Source organism: Protopterus annectens, chromosome 2.part0 (assembly GCF_019279795.1).
Source record: "Protopterus annectens isolate FY-2018-M chromosome 2.part0, PAN1.0, whole genome shotgun sequence".
Lineage (NCBI taxonomy): Eukaryota > Metazoa > Chordata > Ceratodontiformes > Protopteridae > Protopterus > Protopterus annectens.
In genome coordinates, this window is record NC_056728.1 from 858018964 (window position 1) to 858037996 (window position 19033).

The following is a 19033-nucleotide window of genomic DNA, read 5'->3' on the forward strand; positions in this document are numbered from 1 at the left end:
TTTTGTGAACCTTAAGACTATTCTAAGGGGGGTATATGTAAGCTCAGGCTTGCGTGGTCAAGCATTTATAGGCTGCCTCTGTCCATTAGGGATATAGACACCAGATCGGGGTGACGGATTCCCTATCCACTGATGGTCCAACTTATGAATTGAGTTAGAAAAAATTCAGCTTCACATAGATGGATGCCAGTTCCAGATAAAGGGTAATACTCGCACCTGTCCCTCAAATATGCCTGTTTGTCACGAGCAAGTCTCTTGATCGGGTAATTTTGATAACATTCCTTTTGTGGATATGTAGAAATTCCATCGGAGAAGGATCCCTCCTAGTCTATTTCTCATACCTCTGGGTTCCTGAATTTCTCTGAAATCTCCCAGTGTCTTTGTTTGGCACCTTGTTAACCCCATACACCCCTTTTCTACCTCACTGTCCCATTCTTATGGCTAACACTTCTGTTGGCTGAGGCAAGTTGGTGATGTCCTTCAAGGATGCATCTGCAGTCCTTACAAATGGGTTGTCCTGTCGTCAGGCAGCCCTTCGGTCGGCCGGATTCCAAAGTCTGGGTCTGGCCTCGGCTGATGTAGCACTCCACCCGACGTCATAGCTGCAGTTATTCGGGTATAAAGGTATCAGCCGACGCCATTTTCCTCAGTCTTTCTTGCCGTGTGGCGCCCGAAGCAGAAGCTGTTCGCAAGTGCCAGTCGGTCAGAACCAGAGATTTCTACTACCGAAGACTTCTAAAAAGCTAAGTACCCCGTTGGGGACTCTTTCTTGCCTCAGCCGATGTCAGAAAAAGTGAATAACTGTTTAACTTGTGGGAAACAAATACCTCATAAAGATTTCCACTCTTACTGCCTACCTTGTTTAGGCCCAGACCACGACGTAGCAGCTTGTCTAGCCTGTGCTTCTTTCAACCGACGAACGCTTAGACGTCGGTCGGAATTTGCTGAGGAGTTTTTCGGCTCCGCTTTTGCTTACATTATGCCGTCGGATCCTCCGACTACGCAAATAACTAAAAAGCGAAAGGAAAAGGACTGACACTCGCGATCCGCGGTTTCGGCCGAAACCGCGGTTAAGCCAACCGCGAGCGTCTCGGTTTCGGCTGAAATCGAGTCCACGGTTCTTCCTTCGGCCGAAAGCTTACCTCATACCGAGGCCTCATCCAGCATGGCTGAATCTGCTACTGAAATCCCACCTGCTCTTGCAGGTTCACAGGATTTATCTGATACTATTCCTTTAGATATTTCTACTCCTGCACGTGGAGCTGCTAGGCCCCCTGCATCCATGTCGATTAAGGCTTTTGCCAGGGCTAAAGCAGCAAAATCTACCAAAACTGTTCCTGCTAAGACCCCCTCTCACAGGCCTAGCTCTAGTTCTCAAATGCTTAGTCTAGCAGAGGATCTCATTTCTTTGATCAGGGGATCCCATCCACACCCAGACAGGGCCTCTCACCCACCTCCAGAGAAGAGGCCTAGAGCAGAGCCCCCTGAGCCAGTTTCTTCAGATGACTCTGATTCAGACAATACAAATCCTCCAGAGGGCCCTTTTTTTCTCCTTATGAGGGCTCTGATGCAGAAGAGTCCATTTCTTCTACCTCTCCGCCTGAGGAATTTTCTTTTGGGGAAACCATGCATGCTATGAGGGAACAATTTCAATGGCAGGGCCAGGATTTTTCAGACTCAAGGAAAAGGCTTAGAACCTTGTGGATGATGCATTTAATGATGCTTGTACTGCAACTGATTCTCTTCCTCCGGCCCCTGCTAAGCCCGATAGGTACTACAGGGTTCCGGACACACATTATCATTTGTATAAGGCTCCTTTTGCAGATCCTGAAACTATTTCCCAGGGACCCAAGGCTGTAGCAGCTTCCTCTGCAAAAAACCCCCTCCCCTCTGAAAGGGAATCTAGGGCCTTAGAGAGATGGGGTAAAAAAGTTTACACTTCTGCTACTCTTTCAGCTAGGGCCTTAAACTGTCAATTCCACATGATTCAGTATCAGGAATTTGTTAGATCAGTTAACTAAAAAACTGTCCTCTGATGAACCATTACACAAAAAGTCTGTTCAGGAAATGGTACATAACATTCAGCAGGTCAGTAATCATTCCTTAAAATGCGGCTATGATGCACTGGAGGCTTCTTTTAGATCAGCTATGACTGGTACAGTGATCAGAAGACATGCATGGTTAAAAGAACAATCCTTACCAGACCATGTTAGATCAAAGCTCCTAGATGCTCCTATGGATAAGCTTAATTTGTTTGGCTCCCCGGCACAGCAGGTGCTTAAGGTGGAAGACAAAGCAAAATCTGTCCAGACAGTCAAGGATTTCTTGCAGGTCCAGCCTCCAAGGTTTAGTAGGAACTGGCCTTCCAAGAACTGGTCCTTTCCAGACACCTCCAGAGCCCAGAGAGGCAGGAATAGATGCTCAAGAGGCAGGGGTCAATCCAGAGGTGCCTACAGGGGACGTCAATGGCAGGCTAACAACCAGCGAGGTACTACCACAGATCCAGCCACCACCGCTTCCACTGGACAATCACAGTGACTTAGCTCTGGCACCGCCTACCAGGGAACAACTAGAAGCACCCTTAGGCGGAAAACTAGCCTTATTTTCAGTAAACTGGCACTACATCACAGGAGACAAATGGATTTTGCAGACAATAGACCAAGGTTACAGGTTTCACTTCCATACTCTACCAAGGAAGAGAGGAATGCCAAACCTGCCTTCAAATCAGAAAACAGAAGCTCTACAACAAATAAATCACTTACTAAGGATGAGAGCCATAGAAAGGGTGCCGTCTGTGGAACAGGGGCAAGGATTTTACTCCAGACTCTTCCTGGTACCAAGAAAAGAAAACCAATGGAGACCTATTCTAGACCTGTCTGCTCTAAACACATACCTCATTGTTCCAAAATTCAAAATGCTGACCCTACAGCAGCTTCTTCCCATGCTGGGCAAGGAGTCCTGGCTGGTAACTCTAGATCTCAAGGAGGCATACCTGCACATCCCCATACGACCAAATTGCAGAAGATACCTCAGATTTCTTGCAGGATCAGAGCATTATCAATTCTCAGCATTGCCCTTTGGCTTATCTACTGCGCCCAGAGTATTCACGAAATGCCTGGCATCAGTAATGGCTCATTGCAGGATCCAGGGAATTCAGATTTACCCTTACCTGGACGACTGCCTGTTACAAGCGGACAGCAAAAACAAATTAACAAAAGATTTGAAAAAGGTCATTTATCTACTGCAAGCCCTGGGATACACAGTCAATATAAAAAAGTCAAGGCTGATACCATCCCAAAGGATAACCTTCTTGGGTGCAGAGCTGGACACAACAACCCAAATGGCATTCCTAACAGCAGAAAAACAGAAGCACCTCCCTCTCTACTTCATGGCATTAACAAAGCAGGACCAGCTAACAGCAAGAAAAGTCCTGCAAGCCCTGGGTTACATGGCATCCTGCATAATATTGATTCCACATGCCAGGCTACATATGAGAAAGTTACAGTGGTACCTAAGGAATTTATGGTCTCAGCACAAGCACAGCCTAGAAACCCAAATTCCAATAATTCCATGCCTGAAGCAAGAATTCCAATGGTGGGCGCAGGCCTGTCAATCAAACAAAGGACTGCCCTTCCACAGACCTCAACCAAGCCAGACCATCACAATGGACGCCTCAGACCTCGGTTGGGGAGCACACATGTTGGGCAAGTGCATACAAGGCTTATGGACTCAAGACCAGCTGCACCTACACATAAATCAAAAGGAGATGCTGGCAGTAAAATTTGCAATTCAGACATTCAGACCATTTCTTCAACAGGGTCAATTGCTGATAAGGACGGACAACACCACAGTTATGTGGTACATCAACAAACAGGGAGGCACGCATTCATACCCTCTATGCCGGATGGCAATGGACCTCTGGAATGTGGCCCTGAGCTACAACATTCAGTTACAAGCAATATTTGTACCAGGAAAAGAAAATATACTGGCAGACATCCTAAGCAGAACTACCACGGATGCCCACGAATGGATGCTGCATCCAGACATCTTCAAAACCATTACAGGGAAATGGGGACTACCAGAAATAGACTTATTTGCATCCCCACACAACCACCAATTGAAAAAATTCTGCACAAGGACATACATACCACCCACTTGCTTGGAAGGTGGACTCCCTATCTTTCAGTTGGAAAAACCTGACAGCATATGCATTCCCTCCTCTTCCTTTGATGCACAAGGTGCTATTGAAGATCAAAGAAGACCGTCCAAGGATCATCCTGATAGCTCCAGACTGGCCGAGTCAACATTGGTACCCATTACTGAGGAGTATGTCTCGGGAACAAATATGGCCTCTGCCCCTAGTTCCCTTACTGTTAACACAGAACAACTTCAAAACCTTGCATCCAAACCTAAAAACATTGCAACTGGCTGCCTGGAACATTGCACAAGACAAAATAACCCAGAATTATCTCAAAGGGTTAAGGACATTATCTTGGAGGCTCGCAGACCCTCAACAAGAAAAAAATATTCAGCAAAATGGAAAAGATACCTCATTTGGAGTACAACAAAAGGAGAAAATGTGTCACTGGTAAACATAGCTAACATCCTGGAATACTTGGCAGAGCTCTTCCACAATGGCCTGTCCTATTCTTCCATTAAGATTCATGCATCAGCTATCTCAGCAGAATACAACATGGACCCTCCAGTCTTTTCACATCCTCTGCTCAGGCAGTTTCTGAGAGGAATTAAAAATGTAAAGCCACCTAGGAAGCCACCATTGCCCGCATGGGACTTGAACTTTGTGTTAGAAAAGTTGACACTACCTCCTTTCGAGCCAGCAGCAATACAGTACTTATCATGGAAAACTGCTTTCCTGCTTGCAGTCACTTCAGCAAGAAGGGTTTCTGAACTACAGGCATTAATGGCAGTACAGCCCTTCCTTATCTTCCATCAAGATAGTGTCCATGAGAACTAATCCTACTTTTATGCCAAAGGTGGTCTCCAGGGTATCCTTAAACCAAGCTATCCACCTGCCTACATTCTTTCCCAACCCACAGAACAAGGGAGAAAGACTGTTACATACCTTGGATGTACATAGACAACTACGCTACTACCTGGACAGGACCAAGAGCAATAGAAAAACTGACCAGCTACTGGTAGCATATGCAACAGGAATGGAAGGAAAAGCAATTTCAAAACAGACAATCTTTAAGTGGATAGGAAATTGCATTAGATTTTGTTACTCTCACCATGGGAAGAAAACTCCAGAAAACATCAGACCTCACTCTACAAGAGCTACAGCCACTACCACAGCTTTTTTACGAGGAGTGGCTACCAAAGACATTTTAGAGGCTGCTACTTGGAGCTCCGTGCATACATTTGCCAAGCATTATAATCTACCCTTATACTCCAGATCCCGAGCAGGTTTTGCAACTGCTCTTTTGCAAGGGATCTTAACTACACCATAATCTTATTTCTCCTCCTCCCCCAGTTTGGCTATGGTATTCTACCCATTTGTAAAGACTGCAGATGCATCCTTGAAGGACATAGTACAGTTTTGTACCTACCATAAATGTAGATGTCCGAGAGGCATGCATCTGCAGTCAGGATTACCCACCCTCCTTCCCCTCTGTGGTACTCCTAGGGTATTTGCCCATCTTCTAGCTAGCTGGAGGAATCTATTATGGTGTATTTGTTTGTATATATGTACATACATGCTTATTTTTTGTTTGCTCTCTACTATTTGGAACCATTTGCATTTATCCAAATTTAGCCTTCCTAGAGGGCACCTGGCATCTGGGGCAAGAAACACTGAGGAAAATAGCGTCGGCTGATACCTTTATACCCGAATAACTGCAGCTATGACGTCGGGTGGAGTGCGACATCAGCCGAGGCCAGACCCAGACTTTGGAATCCGGCCGACCGAAGGGCTGCCTGATGACAGGACAACCCATTTGTAAGGACTGCAGATGCATGCCTCTCGGACATCTACATTTATGGTAGGTACAAAACTACTTTTTCCATCCTCACTCTAACATTTTTTCATCCTCCCACCTCTTAAGTTTCCTTTTTATTTCTACCTTTCTCTTCAGTTACCAAACCCTTCCTATCTTGCACATGTTCTTCGTGTTTCACTGTTGCAGTCATCAAACTTGGGGTTATCTGCCTGCAGGTAGCCCTCGATCGGCCCGATTCATTGGATTTCTGCGTCTGATGCGGTCACTTCTTCCACGATGTCAGGGGTATAAAACATGCAGCCGATGCCATTACATCAGCTTTTCTTGCCACACGGGAGCCCGAAGCAGAATCAATTCGCAACTGCCGGTCAGCCACTACCTGAAATTTTAGTTTTTAGAGTTTCAAACTTGAAGTCTTCTAAAGCTAAGTACCCAGTTGGGGATCCTTTTTTCTTGCTCTAACCGATGTCAGAAAAAGTTAACAATTGTCTTGCCTGTGGAAAGCAAATACCTCAGAGATTTTCATTCTTATTGCGTCACCTGTTTAAGCCCTGACCACGATGTTCCTCGCTGTCTGTTTTGTGCCTTGTTTAATGCCCGAACTATTTGTATTCGGGATATCTTTGTCGCTAAATTCTTTTGCTGTCTTTCTCCGTATTCCAAAATGGCTTCAATAAGCCATCCGACTACAGAGCTTCTGAAAAAAACATAAGGATAAAGCCAGAAACAGACCGCATAGGTCCAAAACTGCTGACGACGCTTTTGTTAAGCTAGTTGCCAGCACGCTGGAACTCAGTGAGACACCTTTGCAGCCCCTGATACCTGCTTCTACAGATTTGCAGGCCTCTACTGAGACCCATTCGGAGTCCGGTATGCCGCGAGGTGCTTCGACTATGGAACCTGCGGATGTCTCTACCTTGGATAGGTCCAGAGCTGCTGTGCAGGCACCGGCTTCTGAGGGTGCATTCAGACCTTCTGATCGTATTAAACAGACTACTTCATTTCTGACTAAAACTACTGAGTTTCTCAGGCCCAGAGTTTGCACTACTCCTAGGAAACTAACAACCAAAGTGCATTATCAAGCTCCCATGCCACAGAAACAAATGCTTAGAATGGCTGCAGACCTTATTACTTTAATTAGGGGAAGCCAGCCTTCGCCCTCTAAAAGACACTGAATTGATTTTTCCTTCCATTTCTACAGACCATGAGTGCGTTGACTGTGATCCCTCTGATTACCAGGACATGCCCTTATCTACCTATGAGGATTCAGAGTCAAAGGATTCCTTTCCCTCTGCCTCCCCTCCAGAGGACTTTTCTTTTGGTGAAACCTTGCATACTTTAAGAGAGCATTTCCACTGGGAATGCCAGGACTACCCACAGTCCAAAAAGAGACTCAGAGAATTTTTGGACTTGCCTCAGCACAGGCCTCTAGCTATACCCCCTGTCCTGGATATTGTAGATGTCTTCATGGAATCCAGTCTTACCCCTGATACTTTACCACCAGGTCCTAGAAAGCCTGAATGGTACTACAGAATACCTGACTCCCAAATTTCTCTTTAAAAATCCCACTATAGATCCCAGAGACCATTTCCCAGGCACATGAAGATATTAAGGCTACTACAACCAAAATTCCTACCCCTTGAGACAGGGATTCTAGGGCTTTAGACAGATGGAGTAAGAAGGTATATACCTCTGCAACTCTTGCCATCAAGGCTTTAAATTGCCAGTTTCACATGTTGAAGTACCAGCAGCATATTATGGAACTAATTAAACAAAAAATGTTGAGTCCTGATTGTGCAGAAAGTAAAGATTTACAAGTTAATGCATTCGGCAAACCCAAATAGTAAACATACTTTGCAGTGTGGTTTTGATGCCTTAGAAGCATCTTGCAGGGCTGCTGTCACTGGGTCTGTGCTGAGAAGGCATGCTTGGCTGAAGGAGCAAATCCTGCCAGACCATGTCAAAGCAAAATTACTAGATGCTCCATTAAACCAAGAATGTTTGTTCGGCACAAAAGCAGAAGTTCTTACAAAGATGGAGGAAAAAGCTAAATCTATGCAAACTGTGATTTCTTACAGGTACAGCCACCTAGATTCAGTAGGCTTTGGCCTTCTAAAAACTGGCCCTTTCTAGTCCCTCCCAGACCACCTCAGTCCAAACCCAGGGGCAACAGACCACAAAGACTACAGTCTCAGGGTATGCAGCGATCTAAACAATAGACTGCTCCCACCTCAAAAACAGGGAGTGGTAAGCCGTCCCCTTATGGAAAAAGTTCACAATGACTTGTCTATCATCCTTCCCAGCCATGCCCAAGTACTTGTACCCCTACCCCTTGGAAAAAAACTCGCCCTGCATGCAAAACAAATGGAAGTATATTACCCAGGACCAATGGGTCCTAAACATTGTATCCCAGGGATACAGATTCTACTTCCACTCGCTACCAACCCCAAGCGGTTGCCAGACCTTCCTCCAAACCAGTGGGCAGAAGCTCAAAAGCAGGTACTTTCTGTTCTCAGTATCAGAGCTATTCAGCCTGTTCCAGTAGAGCAAAGGGGACAGGGTTTCTACTCCAGACTGTTCCTGGTGCCCAGAAAAGAACTCTCTGCCCCCTATCCTGGATCTGTCCATTCTCAACACCTTCCTGGTGGTACCAAAATTCAGAATGCTTACACTTCAGCTGCTTCCTATGCTAGCCAAGACTCCTGGCTGGTCACCCTAGACTTAAAAGAAGCTTATCTGCACATCCCCATAAGGGAATCTTGCAGGAAATATCTACGTTTCGGGGCAGGCTCTATGCACTATCAGCTCTCTTATCTACTGCGCCCAGGGTATTCACAAAGTGCCTGACTCCAGCCATTGCATAGTGCAGGCAGAGAAATATTCATATTTACCCATACTTGGACATTTGCCTGATTCAGGCGGACAGTCCGGAATTGCTACTTCAGCACCTGACTTTTGTAGAGAGACTCCTAACTTTTCTGGGGTATACCATCAACGAAAAGAAATCACATCTGGTACCCAGCCAAAAGATTGTATTCCTGGGAGCAAGCTTGAACACAACTTCCCAGATTGCATTCCTCACTCCAGAAAAGCAAGTTTATTTGACACATTACTTCAAACTACTTGCCACCAAAACCCAGCTGTCTGCACGAAAAATACTGCAAGCCCTAGGGTTCATGGCCTAATGCATTCTTCTACTACCATATGCAAGACTGCATATGAGGAAACTTCAGTGGTACTTACAAAGTCTCTGGTGTCAACATTCTCAGGACCTGGAATCACTGATTCCTATCATTCCTTATCTAAGGACGGAGTTCCTTTGGTGGGCAGAGGCTTGCAACCACAACAAGGGACTCCCTTTCACTCAACCCCTCGCCACCCAAACCCTGACAACAGATGCGTCAGACTATGTATGGGGGGCTCACATGGCAGGTAAATGTATCAATCAATAAGAAATGTTAGCTGTACAGTATGCACTGACAACCTTCAAATACCTTATCCTTCCAGGACAACTCTTGATAAAGACTGACAACACCACAGTTATGTGGTACATAAACAAGCAGGGGGGAACTCATTCCTACCCACTCTGCAGGTTAGCCATGGCCCTGTGGAACACAGCCTTGAGCAATCAAGTGCACCTGCAAGCTCAATTCCTGCCAGGCAAACAAAATTCACTGGCAGACTACTTAAGCAGAAATGTACTGGACCCATACGAGTGGAAACTGGAACCCAGCTCATTCAAACTTCTAATCCACAGGTGGGGGGACACCAGAGGTGGGCCTCTTTGCTTCCCCACAAAACCATCAATTAAGCAAATTTTGCACCAGAAATCCCCACAGCCAAGCATGGAAAGTGGATGCCTTTTCCTTAACATGGGAAAACCTCTCAATCTATGCCTTTCCCTCTCTGCCCCTCCTCTCAAAAATACTACTCAAGATCAAACAGGACAGGCCAAGGACCATCCTTATTGCACCAGACTGCCCACACCAGCACTGGTACCCACTCATATGCAGTCTGACAGCAGTGTCACCCTGGCCACCTACATTAGACCCCCTCTCTGCTGTCCCAGCAGGAGGGACAGATTTTGCATCCTCAGTTGCAAATGCTGAACCTTGCAGCCTGGCTTATTCCCTGAATACACCACCAGCAACCTCAGCAAACAGGTGCTAGATGTCATCCTTGAGGCCAGGAGGCCTAGTACTAGGAAATCCTATTCAGAAAACTGGAAAAGATACTGTTCTTGGAGCCAGTCTCAAGGAAAAGGATACAGCCATACCCACCTTTTCTCAAATCCTTTATTACCTAGCAGAGCTACTCCACAAAGGCCTATCCTCATCAGTTAAGATTCATGCCTCTGCCATCTTAGCTCATTACAATACTGAGCCACCCATCTTCTTTCTCCCTCTGATCAAACAGTTCCTGAGAGGAGCTAACAATTTAAGACCCCTGAGGAGAGCTCCCACTCCTGCCTGGGACCTAACTTTACTCTAGAGAAGCTCACGCTTTCCCCTTTTGAGCCTGCTGCTACAGCAGAGTTAAAATTCCTCTCTTGGAAAACGGCCTTATCTCTAGCCATCACTTCAGCAAGAAGAGTGTCTGAGTTACAGGCTCTTATGGCTGTGGAACTCCATTATTTTCTATGCGGACAGGGTATCCCTTAGGACTAACCCATCATTTATGCCCAAGGGTGGTATCCAGTGTGGCTGTAAACCAATCCATCCATTTACCAACCTTTTTCCATAATCCTCAGAATAAAGGTGAAAGGATCCTGCACTCCTTGGACGTGCACAGACAGCTCAGGTTCTACCTTGATAGGACTAACCTTTCAGAAAAACTGACCAGCTGCTAGTCGGCTTTGCTACAGGGGCAGAGGGCAAGGCCATTTCAAAGCAAACCATTTCCAAATGGATAGCACACTGCATCCATTTCTGCTACAAACACCATGGAAAACCTATCCCACAGGGGATCAAAACTCATTCCACTAGGGCTACCTCAACCTCTTCAGCATTTCTCAGGGGAGTCCCTACCAGGAACATCCTGGAAGCTGCAACCTGGAGTTCTGTACACACCTTCACCAAGCATTACCACTTATCTGTCTCTTCTAAATCCAGAGCTAGATTTGCCACAGCAGTCTTGCAAGGCCTGCTAGCCAGCCCTAATACTTCTTGACTGCCTCCACCCTTCCTTATCTTTGGGAATCAACCCAAGTGTGATGACTGCAACAGTGAAACACTAAGAACATAGTACAGGTGTGTACTGTTGCAGTCCTGGTTACCCTCCCTCCAGCCCCCTGACTTCTCTATGCTTTCTGCCTTTACTCTTTTTGGCCATATCTTATGGCTATGGTATTTGCTTTTTACTGGAGGTGTTCCATACCATGTAATTGCTTCCTATTTTGGGGGCTCCTGACATCTGGGGCAAGAAAAACTGATGTAATGGCATCGGCTGCATGTTTTATACCCCTGACGACCTGACAGTCATGGAAGAAGTGACAGCATCCGACGCAGAAATCCCAAGACTCTGATATTCGGGCCGACTGAGGGCTATCTGCAGGCAGATAACCCATGTGTGAGGACTGCAACAGTGAATACACTCTAACATCTATGTTGGTGTACACAACTGTACTTTCTCGACTTTTCCATCATAGATCTCGTAAATGTCTTTGCTATGCTATTGGCCTGTGCCCCCCTCCCCAGCTCCTCTTTTATATCCCCCCCCACTCCTCTTTTCACCCATCCTACAAATTTCCTTCAGCCTTAATTTTCAGTAAATCAAGAAATCTCTACTGTCTCTGCATGTCCTGTTCTTGCATTTTAAGGGTTATAATTGACCAGCATGTTGTGATCTGCAAATGGAAAAAACTCAAATACTATATTTTCATAACTTTTTGCTTGTTCTCTGTGCTGATGTACTCAATGTAATCTGAACCAACTTGCATATCTGTATGAATAAAATGTATGTCCTCTTTCTCTCACCTTCTTCTTGCCTATCAATCAGATCTCTAACCATCCCACTTGTATCATAAATTGTCCCAGGTATTTCTCCCTCTTTTTGTACCTTTAATCTTCTGGGGGCCTCTATCCAAATCTCTACTTGCCATTACATTCTAGTCCCCCATCACCAAACATAATCTTTCCTGGAACTTTAGTATTTTAACTAGAATTTTTCTGTGTTTTAGTATTTGTTTGGGTGGGAGGTAGACCGCTATAATGGGCATTCTTTCCCCCCTACAACCTATCAGTTTAATCCCACATATATTTCGTTTATAACCTCAGTTTTCTCCTCAAATTCATTTGGCAAGTCCCTTTTGAACTCAGACCACCATACATGCTTGTCTTCCGTCACTGTAGCCTTCACTTTATATCCCACCCTTTTACTTCACCTCCCAAAAGTGGGGTTCCTGAATTACTGTTTGCTTTCCTCCTCTTTACATATCTTCACAGTCTGGTATAGTATGTCAGGCCACTGACATTCCATGTAGCAGTCTTTAACTTGCTGTACAGTTGCATTTGTCAGGTTTGTCATCTGTTTATAGTCTTGTTTTTGTTTGCCACCTCTCTGTTGTCCTAGATACCCATCCCCACCTGTAAATCCTTGCTGTCTCATCGTTTTCTACTTGTGTGACTTGATTCCTCTTTTTGTCAAGTGAACAATTATACTCAAGCTTTTGATCCTCTTATCCAGTACAGTCGTACTGCCTATCCCTTTTACTTCCCCCTCAGCCTAACCTTAACTTCATATTGAGCTGCTTCCATAGCGTTTATTGCCAAGAACGTTATATTTAACAACATTAATTCTGACAATTTCCATACCCACAACTGTGTACATACATATACAGCACCAACTTCCCTTGTTGGAGTTTAACTTCTTGCCATTGATCTGCTTTCGTCTAGCAGTTGCTTTTTATATTATACAGTTCAGCATGTCATCTCTGCAATTATTTGCATTCCTCCTCTGTTTAATCCTCCCTCTCAGCCCCTTCTTCATCTTATTTGTGTGCTCACTGTTCATGCCTCTCTGACTTTCCTGCTGTCACTAGACTTGAGTATTGTCCAGTTCCATTATTTTACAGTTCTCTTCCTGCCCTTCACTTACACCCTTTAGCATGTTATTGTCTGTGCAACAGTAGTTCTTGCAACCCAAGTGATAGTCTCCTGCATACTTCACCTGCAGACGAAAGCAGGAACAAAGGTCCTCAAGACATATGAACATCCAGCTAAAAATTTGGACATGTAATTAGCATGAGATTTGACTACCAAATAGCACATAACTCATCTCGCTTCTAGTAGAAATTTTGGATAATACAATTGTAGCAAATGCAATGCATCTTTTTTCCACATACTGCTCACGCTTATTGGTTTAGTCTGCTTTGTGTTTGATGGGGTCTTTTAGCATAGCCAAATCTACCACAAACACTTTGTTGTAAAAGATTATCAGAGATTTGCAACCCGGTGCCCACTGCACACAATTAAGTGCTAATGATTGATTTACTTTGCATCATCTGTCAGGTCCCACATCCCTAGATAGGGCCCAATACTTAATATGTATTATTCATGCACTGTCCAGAGGCAGATTTAGTCTTGTGACTTGCCAGAGACCTTTTCATGGAGCTATATAAAGCATTCTTAGTTACTGTAATATGCTCACTTGTTAAACAGTCACATTTACAGTATGCCATACATTATACTTTTGGTTCAGTATCTGTTGCTGTGGTATTTGCTGCTCTTTTATTCTTTGCAGGTTATGGGTTATTCAACCTGAACTCTGGCAGGTGTTTATACAAATGCATTCAGTGTCTGTACTTTTTTCATTCCTTTCTTGTATTTAGCCTCTTCCACTATCATCATGCACAAATACCATTATGTCATAGACTTCGCATTGTGTCTCTGGATCCTCTGTCTGTTCCCCTCATTCCATGTTCTTGTTTTCACTTCCCAACTCTCATTGCTGCTTGTACTTTGTGCTTTCATTAAACATCTGCATCCTTTTGAATTGGGCCTATTTCCATCTGCTCCAGTCTCTCTCCTCCTGATTCCCCCCTCCTTTCTCTGCACTTCTTCCTTCCACCCTATCCACCGTGTGCATTCACTGGTCATTGCTGTGTCTCCAATACTGCCTTTGGTTAAGCATGCTTCTGTATGAAGATCCAAATACCGACTGGATTATAGCATATGCCATCTTAACCCCTGCTGTTCATTACTGGCACAAAAGCCACCCATCCCCTTTTGCCTTGTTACAAATAAAAAAATCTCTGTCAATGTAGGAACTTTATCTCCCACCATTAGTTTTCCTGGCCTGCCAAGTCATGGCCAGGATACTGTCTTTTAGTGTGAAAGTCTGCCCACCTGGTTGTAATGCGTGTCTTGTCTCCCACTGCATTCTCTATCCAGTCTCTGTGGTGCCTGGTGGGGACATTTTCTATTTTCAGATTACAGAAGGTATTTGCATCCACTTATGTAATAGCTCTTGGAGTGCATGTTTACAGTGCCCTCCTTTATAGATTTCTGGTATCCCCACTATTTTTTATATTTTTTTCTCCTGGATCTGTCTTCTAGGTCAGAGTTTGGCTTCAGCCTAGTCTAGTCTTGCTTCATTCACTTTGAAATATGCCTACAACTCCACATTCTTATCACACTTAACCATGGAGTGCTCACTTGATGTGTTTTCACCCTCCTGCCATATTGCTTCTGTTGTCACTTGTGATATGAGTCTGGAGGCTTTCTGTACCGTTTTCATTGTCTCAACACATTCTTTGCCAGTCTGTTTTCTCTTATTTATTAAACATTCAAACACTCTGCAGGTTAACCTGGGAGCTGTTTTTTTCCCCCATGGTAAACTGCTATAATTTATTTGTGATAGTTAACTGCCAATATGGAGTGGCATGTCTCCTGTTGACTTAGCAAGTCACCATACTGAAAATCCAACTGATATCTAATCTTACCCTAGACAGCTGCAGGTTGTTTTGAGCAACTGTTCTTTTTCAGTCTTTTTTTCCACCTGTGCTCATAGTTTGTCAGCTCTTTACCATGTGGATTGTAGGATTCCATTCTGGCTGGTCAGGCAGTTGTGTAAAGGAGTGCTGCATCTTGGTCCAACACTAAATTCCTTCTGGATGGATTTGGACTTTGGTTAACATTACTGTTTACCTTTTATGCATTTTCAGCAGCAGCACTGAATTCTCCTGGGAACTTTTTTTTTTTTTTTCTGGTGACCATCACTTTTACTTACAGGATCTGAGCTATATTCCATAAGGAAATGTCATTTGTAAAGGAAATGTGAGTGGGTCCTAAACTGGATGCTGAATTCAAGACTATTTTATCTACCTATTTTTCACCAGTGTGGGAACAGTACCAGAAAAAGCTACTCACAACCTGGATGCATATGCCCAACCATCTGTTTTTTTCCCTGCATACTTCCCCACTACACATACTAATCAAGCTCTCCATCAGCTATGCCCATTCACCTCCCCCCCCCTCAAAGCCTGGTATTCTCCACTGTGATTGAGAGCTGGCTAGGGAGGGACTGTCATACAGGCAGCCTCACTTGACTGTACTGGCATCCCATCAGAGAGGGTGTATATATTTGTGGCCAACTCCTTGTTTGTTTGTGTCTTTCGGTTTTTCCCGGTTAGGGGTCACCACAGCGGAACTCCGCTAATGATTGGCAGCTGATTTTTACGTACCAGCTTGCCAGGCCTGACGCACAACCTTCAACGAAGGTATGCCCATTCACGCATGTCTCCACGCAGAGGACGCTCTAGCTGAGAATCGAACCGGACAGCGTCTTACTGTGAGGTGACAACGCTACCGCAGCCTACCTTTCAGAAATGCATCAGTGTATGTGCCTGCTCCTGTGCACTTGTAATGAGAGCTACTGCTGAAATGGCTTGATCGCACTGCATGACTGCTTCTTGTACTACTGCCCATTCACCACTTATCTCTGTCACATTCCTGAAGTGCTAATCGGTCTTTGGTCATCTAGACCATAGTTAGGAATTTATCCATGTATGCTACAGGAGCTGGTTTTACCATCACACAGTGAGCAGATGAATGGAGTTTACATATAGTCGTAGGTGGTGGTAATTTTTGAGGTAAGTGCTGGTAGCCTCTTCCAAACACTTCACCTTTTTCAGTCATATGATTAGCCACACATTTAATAATGCTGTATGGTTATGGACATCCAATGCTTGCTTAAGTGAGTTCATTTTAGGTTCTGTTGCTCTGGCTTACTAGTTGTGCCTGTGTAGGCATTTAAACCTCTGCTATCTTAGACAATCCCAAACAGTAAATCTACTCTAAAAGATTCATAAGACTGTGGCTCATGATACTGTTTTTCCAATGGAATTTCCTTGTAAAATGGACAAGTATACCTGTAGGTCATGTGTTACTTTCAAATGATGTTAATGCATATGATTTACTTCCAGAGTGAACATACAAAGAAATCTTCAAGTTCAAGTGGTCTGCTCAACTCAACAGTTGATGAGGAAAAGGTGTGACTTGGACTTAGGAAGACTGAATAATTCTGCCAAAGAAGAAAGTACTTTCTAGTTTGTTATATTAATGTTGTAGCTGGGGTGCAAACTAAATACCAGATCATTTGGCTTACTGGAGAAGCATCAAGTTATTTGGTAAATGATGCAAAAATATACTTTGCAGATGTGCTTAGTTTTACTGTAAAATAACTTTGCACTTTAAGTATTATATACAGCATTACACTGAGTAGATCATTTTAAAAAGTCTTATCCAGTATAAAACATTGCACTTTCCTTCAGTACGTTTTTAATCCTCTGGAGACTGAGCAGGTTATGAAATGCACATTTTGATTATTCAGTTTCCCATTTTAGATGGTGTTCTTGTACTTATCCTGTTTTGTTTGTACTTTTCCTGTTTTGTTTCACCTTGAAGTCTTTGTGCTGTGTAGATAGTGATGTAGTCTTTTGTTTTCCCCTTTATGTTCGTGGTGGTTGGTTTACATGCTGAACAAGAAGATGACTGGTTAAAAATTTGCAAGTGTAAGGTACACTTGCCTCCTACCACTCCAACACCAATTGAATCTGACTACTATGTCTGCTGCTTGGGATTTTGGTACTTTGCATTCTAATCACACTTGGTGTATAAAAGGTGTTAGCCAGTGGCATTAACTCTCAGATGGTACTAGATCTAATTCCTTTCAAACAGCTTACACAAGGTGTTGAATGATACTTTACCACTCCTGTTTATTTTGTTGCAACTGCTTTAAAAAAATCAGCCCTACGTCTCTAGGATTCTACTAGTATACCTTCCCTGCAGTAGTTTGAAGTCTTGCGTTTCCAGAAGGCTTGTCAGCATATTTTGTACTGCACAAGATCTCCAGAATTATGAGAACTAATTAGTGTATTTGTGTATATTGTCCAGATTCTTGAGTTTCCTTGAGTTTCCTTACAGGTAGGAGACCAGTCTGATGCACCAAAGTACCAACTCTTCCTAAAAGCTGAAAATGTTATTTTACATGGTCTTCTGTGCAATGCTAATGCCTGTAAATCACTCTGTGGGCAATATGTTATTTGTGCCCAAACTGACCTGATGAGAGCTTTCATAGGAACATGTTTTTTTCATAGCCAAATCTACTACATACAGTGAACAGAGTTCAGTTGTCTTGTCTTGCCATTAATTTACATTGTCAGCACTCTGGAGTTGTTACTGCTTTCACCTTCTATTTCTGGAGTGTCAGTTTCTTATTCATTAATTCACTTTGTTTTATTAAGCTCCTGAGCAGTTTTTTATGAGTTTTGAATGCCCTGGAAGAGTTGCTGAATTACTTTTAAACTTGTCTCAGGCTGAAATGTGAAGTTGTACATCACTCGGTGCTTTTACTAAGATCTGACTGCCAGTTCTCACTTAGACTGACTTGGAAGCATTTCCAAGTCTGTGTTTTTAATCCCTTAAACATGGTTGTGTCACAGTATATGACTGTTTCCTTGAAGCTGTAAATGCTTGATGCTGTAAATCCGGTCTGCCCTTACTCATTGAATTCCCTTCTGTGTGATGTGACATACTCTGGTATTTGACGCATCATGTTCACACAGGCTGCCATATCAAGTCAGACAAGAAATGGGGGAAAATTCTTAAATTGTGTTTTTAGTTGTCATTTTTCGGGGGAGATTAAAGTGAAAAGCCTTTGGCAGTTGGGGTTTGACTTGACAGCTGGGTTAAGTTGCCCCTTAAGCAGGTATAAAAATGACAGGACCACTCTTGGCACACATTACGTTATCCCTGTTCGGCATTAATCTAGTTTAAAGCATTGCTTTTATTGAAGCAGTAGTATAGCCCTTTAAATAGAACAGTGCAACATTTAAACCATGTTCATAAACAAGGGTGTGTAAAATGCTTGGTTTGCCGACTCCTTAAGACATTGTTCTGAGATCACTGAAAAAATATATCTGTAAATTTGGTGTTTATGGTTTTAACATATCTGTGTTTTTTTTTTTTAATTTTCAAAAAAAGTCCACCAAATGAATTGTAATTCCAGTTTCATTGTGTGTATATATTTATATGTATATTCCATTTCAATAAATTAATTGTTCAAATATGTGGATTTGTTCTTTTCTCTTTACCTGATGATTTACACAATTTCCTGATGAGTTAATTTTACAGGGTTTTTTCTTTTTAAATGGGCATTATTCCCAACCCAGGTATTAACTTTTTCTTTGGTGATGGTCTCATTAGTAGTTGACCATAATATTGCAGTTATACTGCCCAGCACAGCTGCAGTGATTGCTCCTTCACAGTGGTCCTGTTTCCTTATGGTAAATGTTGGTCTGGTGACAGTATAACTTTTGATTTGCAGAAGTGTGAGCTGCCATGTAAAGTAACGTATGTGCCAACATCTCTCCTCACTGTTGAGAAACAGTAACTTGGCTGGGAATATCCTCAACTGCCTGTTTTGATATTGAACTTTTTTTTCTAGTTTCGCTTATTAAAATCTTAGAATTTTTTCTAAAAAAATGTTCATAGAAGGCAATGTATTCTAGTTTCATTGTGTATATATTTATATGTATTTATTTAGTGTCTTCATAACAAAGCTTTGTTCATAAAGAT

The 19033-nt window shown here is 43.4% G+C and overlaps 1 protein-coding gene across 2 annotated transcripts in view; it reads left to right on the top strand.

Moving 5' to 3' along the window:
• Positions 1 to 18524, top strand: part of LOC122793263 (protein regulator of cytokinesis 1-like) — a 1295879-nt gene extending 1277355 nt beyond the window's left edge. For both annotated transcript variants that reach the window (XM_044061121.1, XM_044061122.1), the window contains one exon: positions 16381 to 18524. In XM_044061121.1, coding sequence (XP_043917056.1) covers positions 16381 to 16452 — 72 coding nt within the window. In that variant the 3' untranslated portion in view covers positions 16453 to 18524. The remainder of the gene's footprint in view (positions 1 to 16380) is intronic.
• Positions 18525 to 19033: the final 509 nt, after the last annotated feature.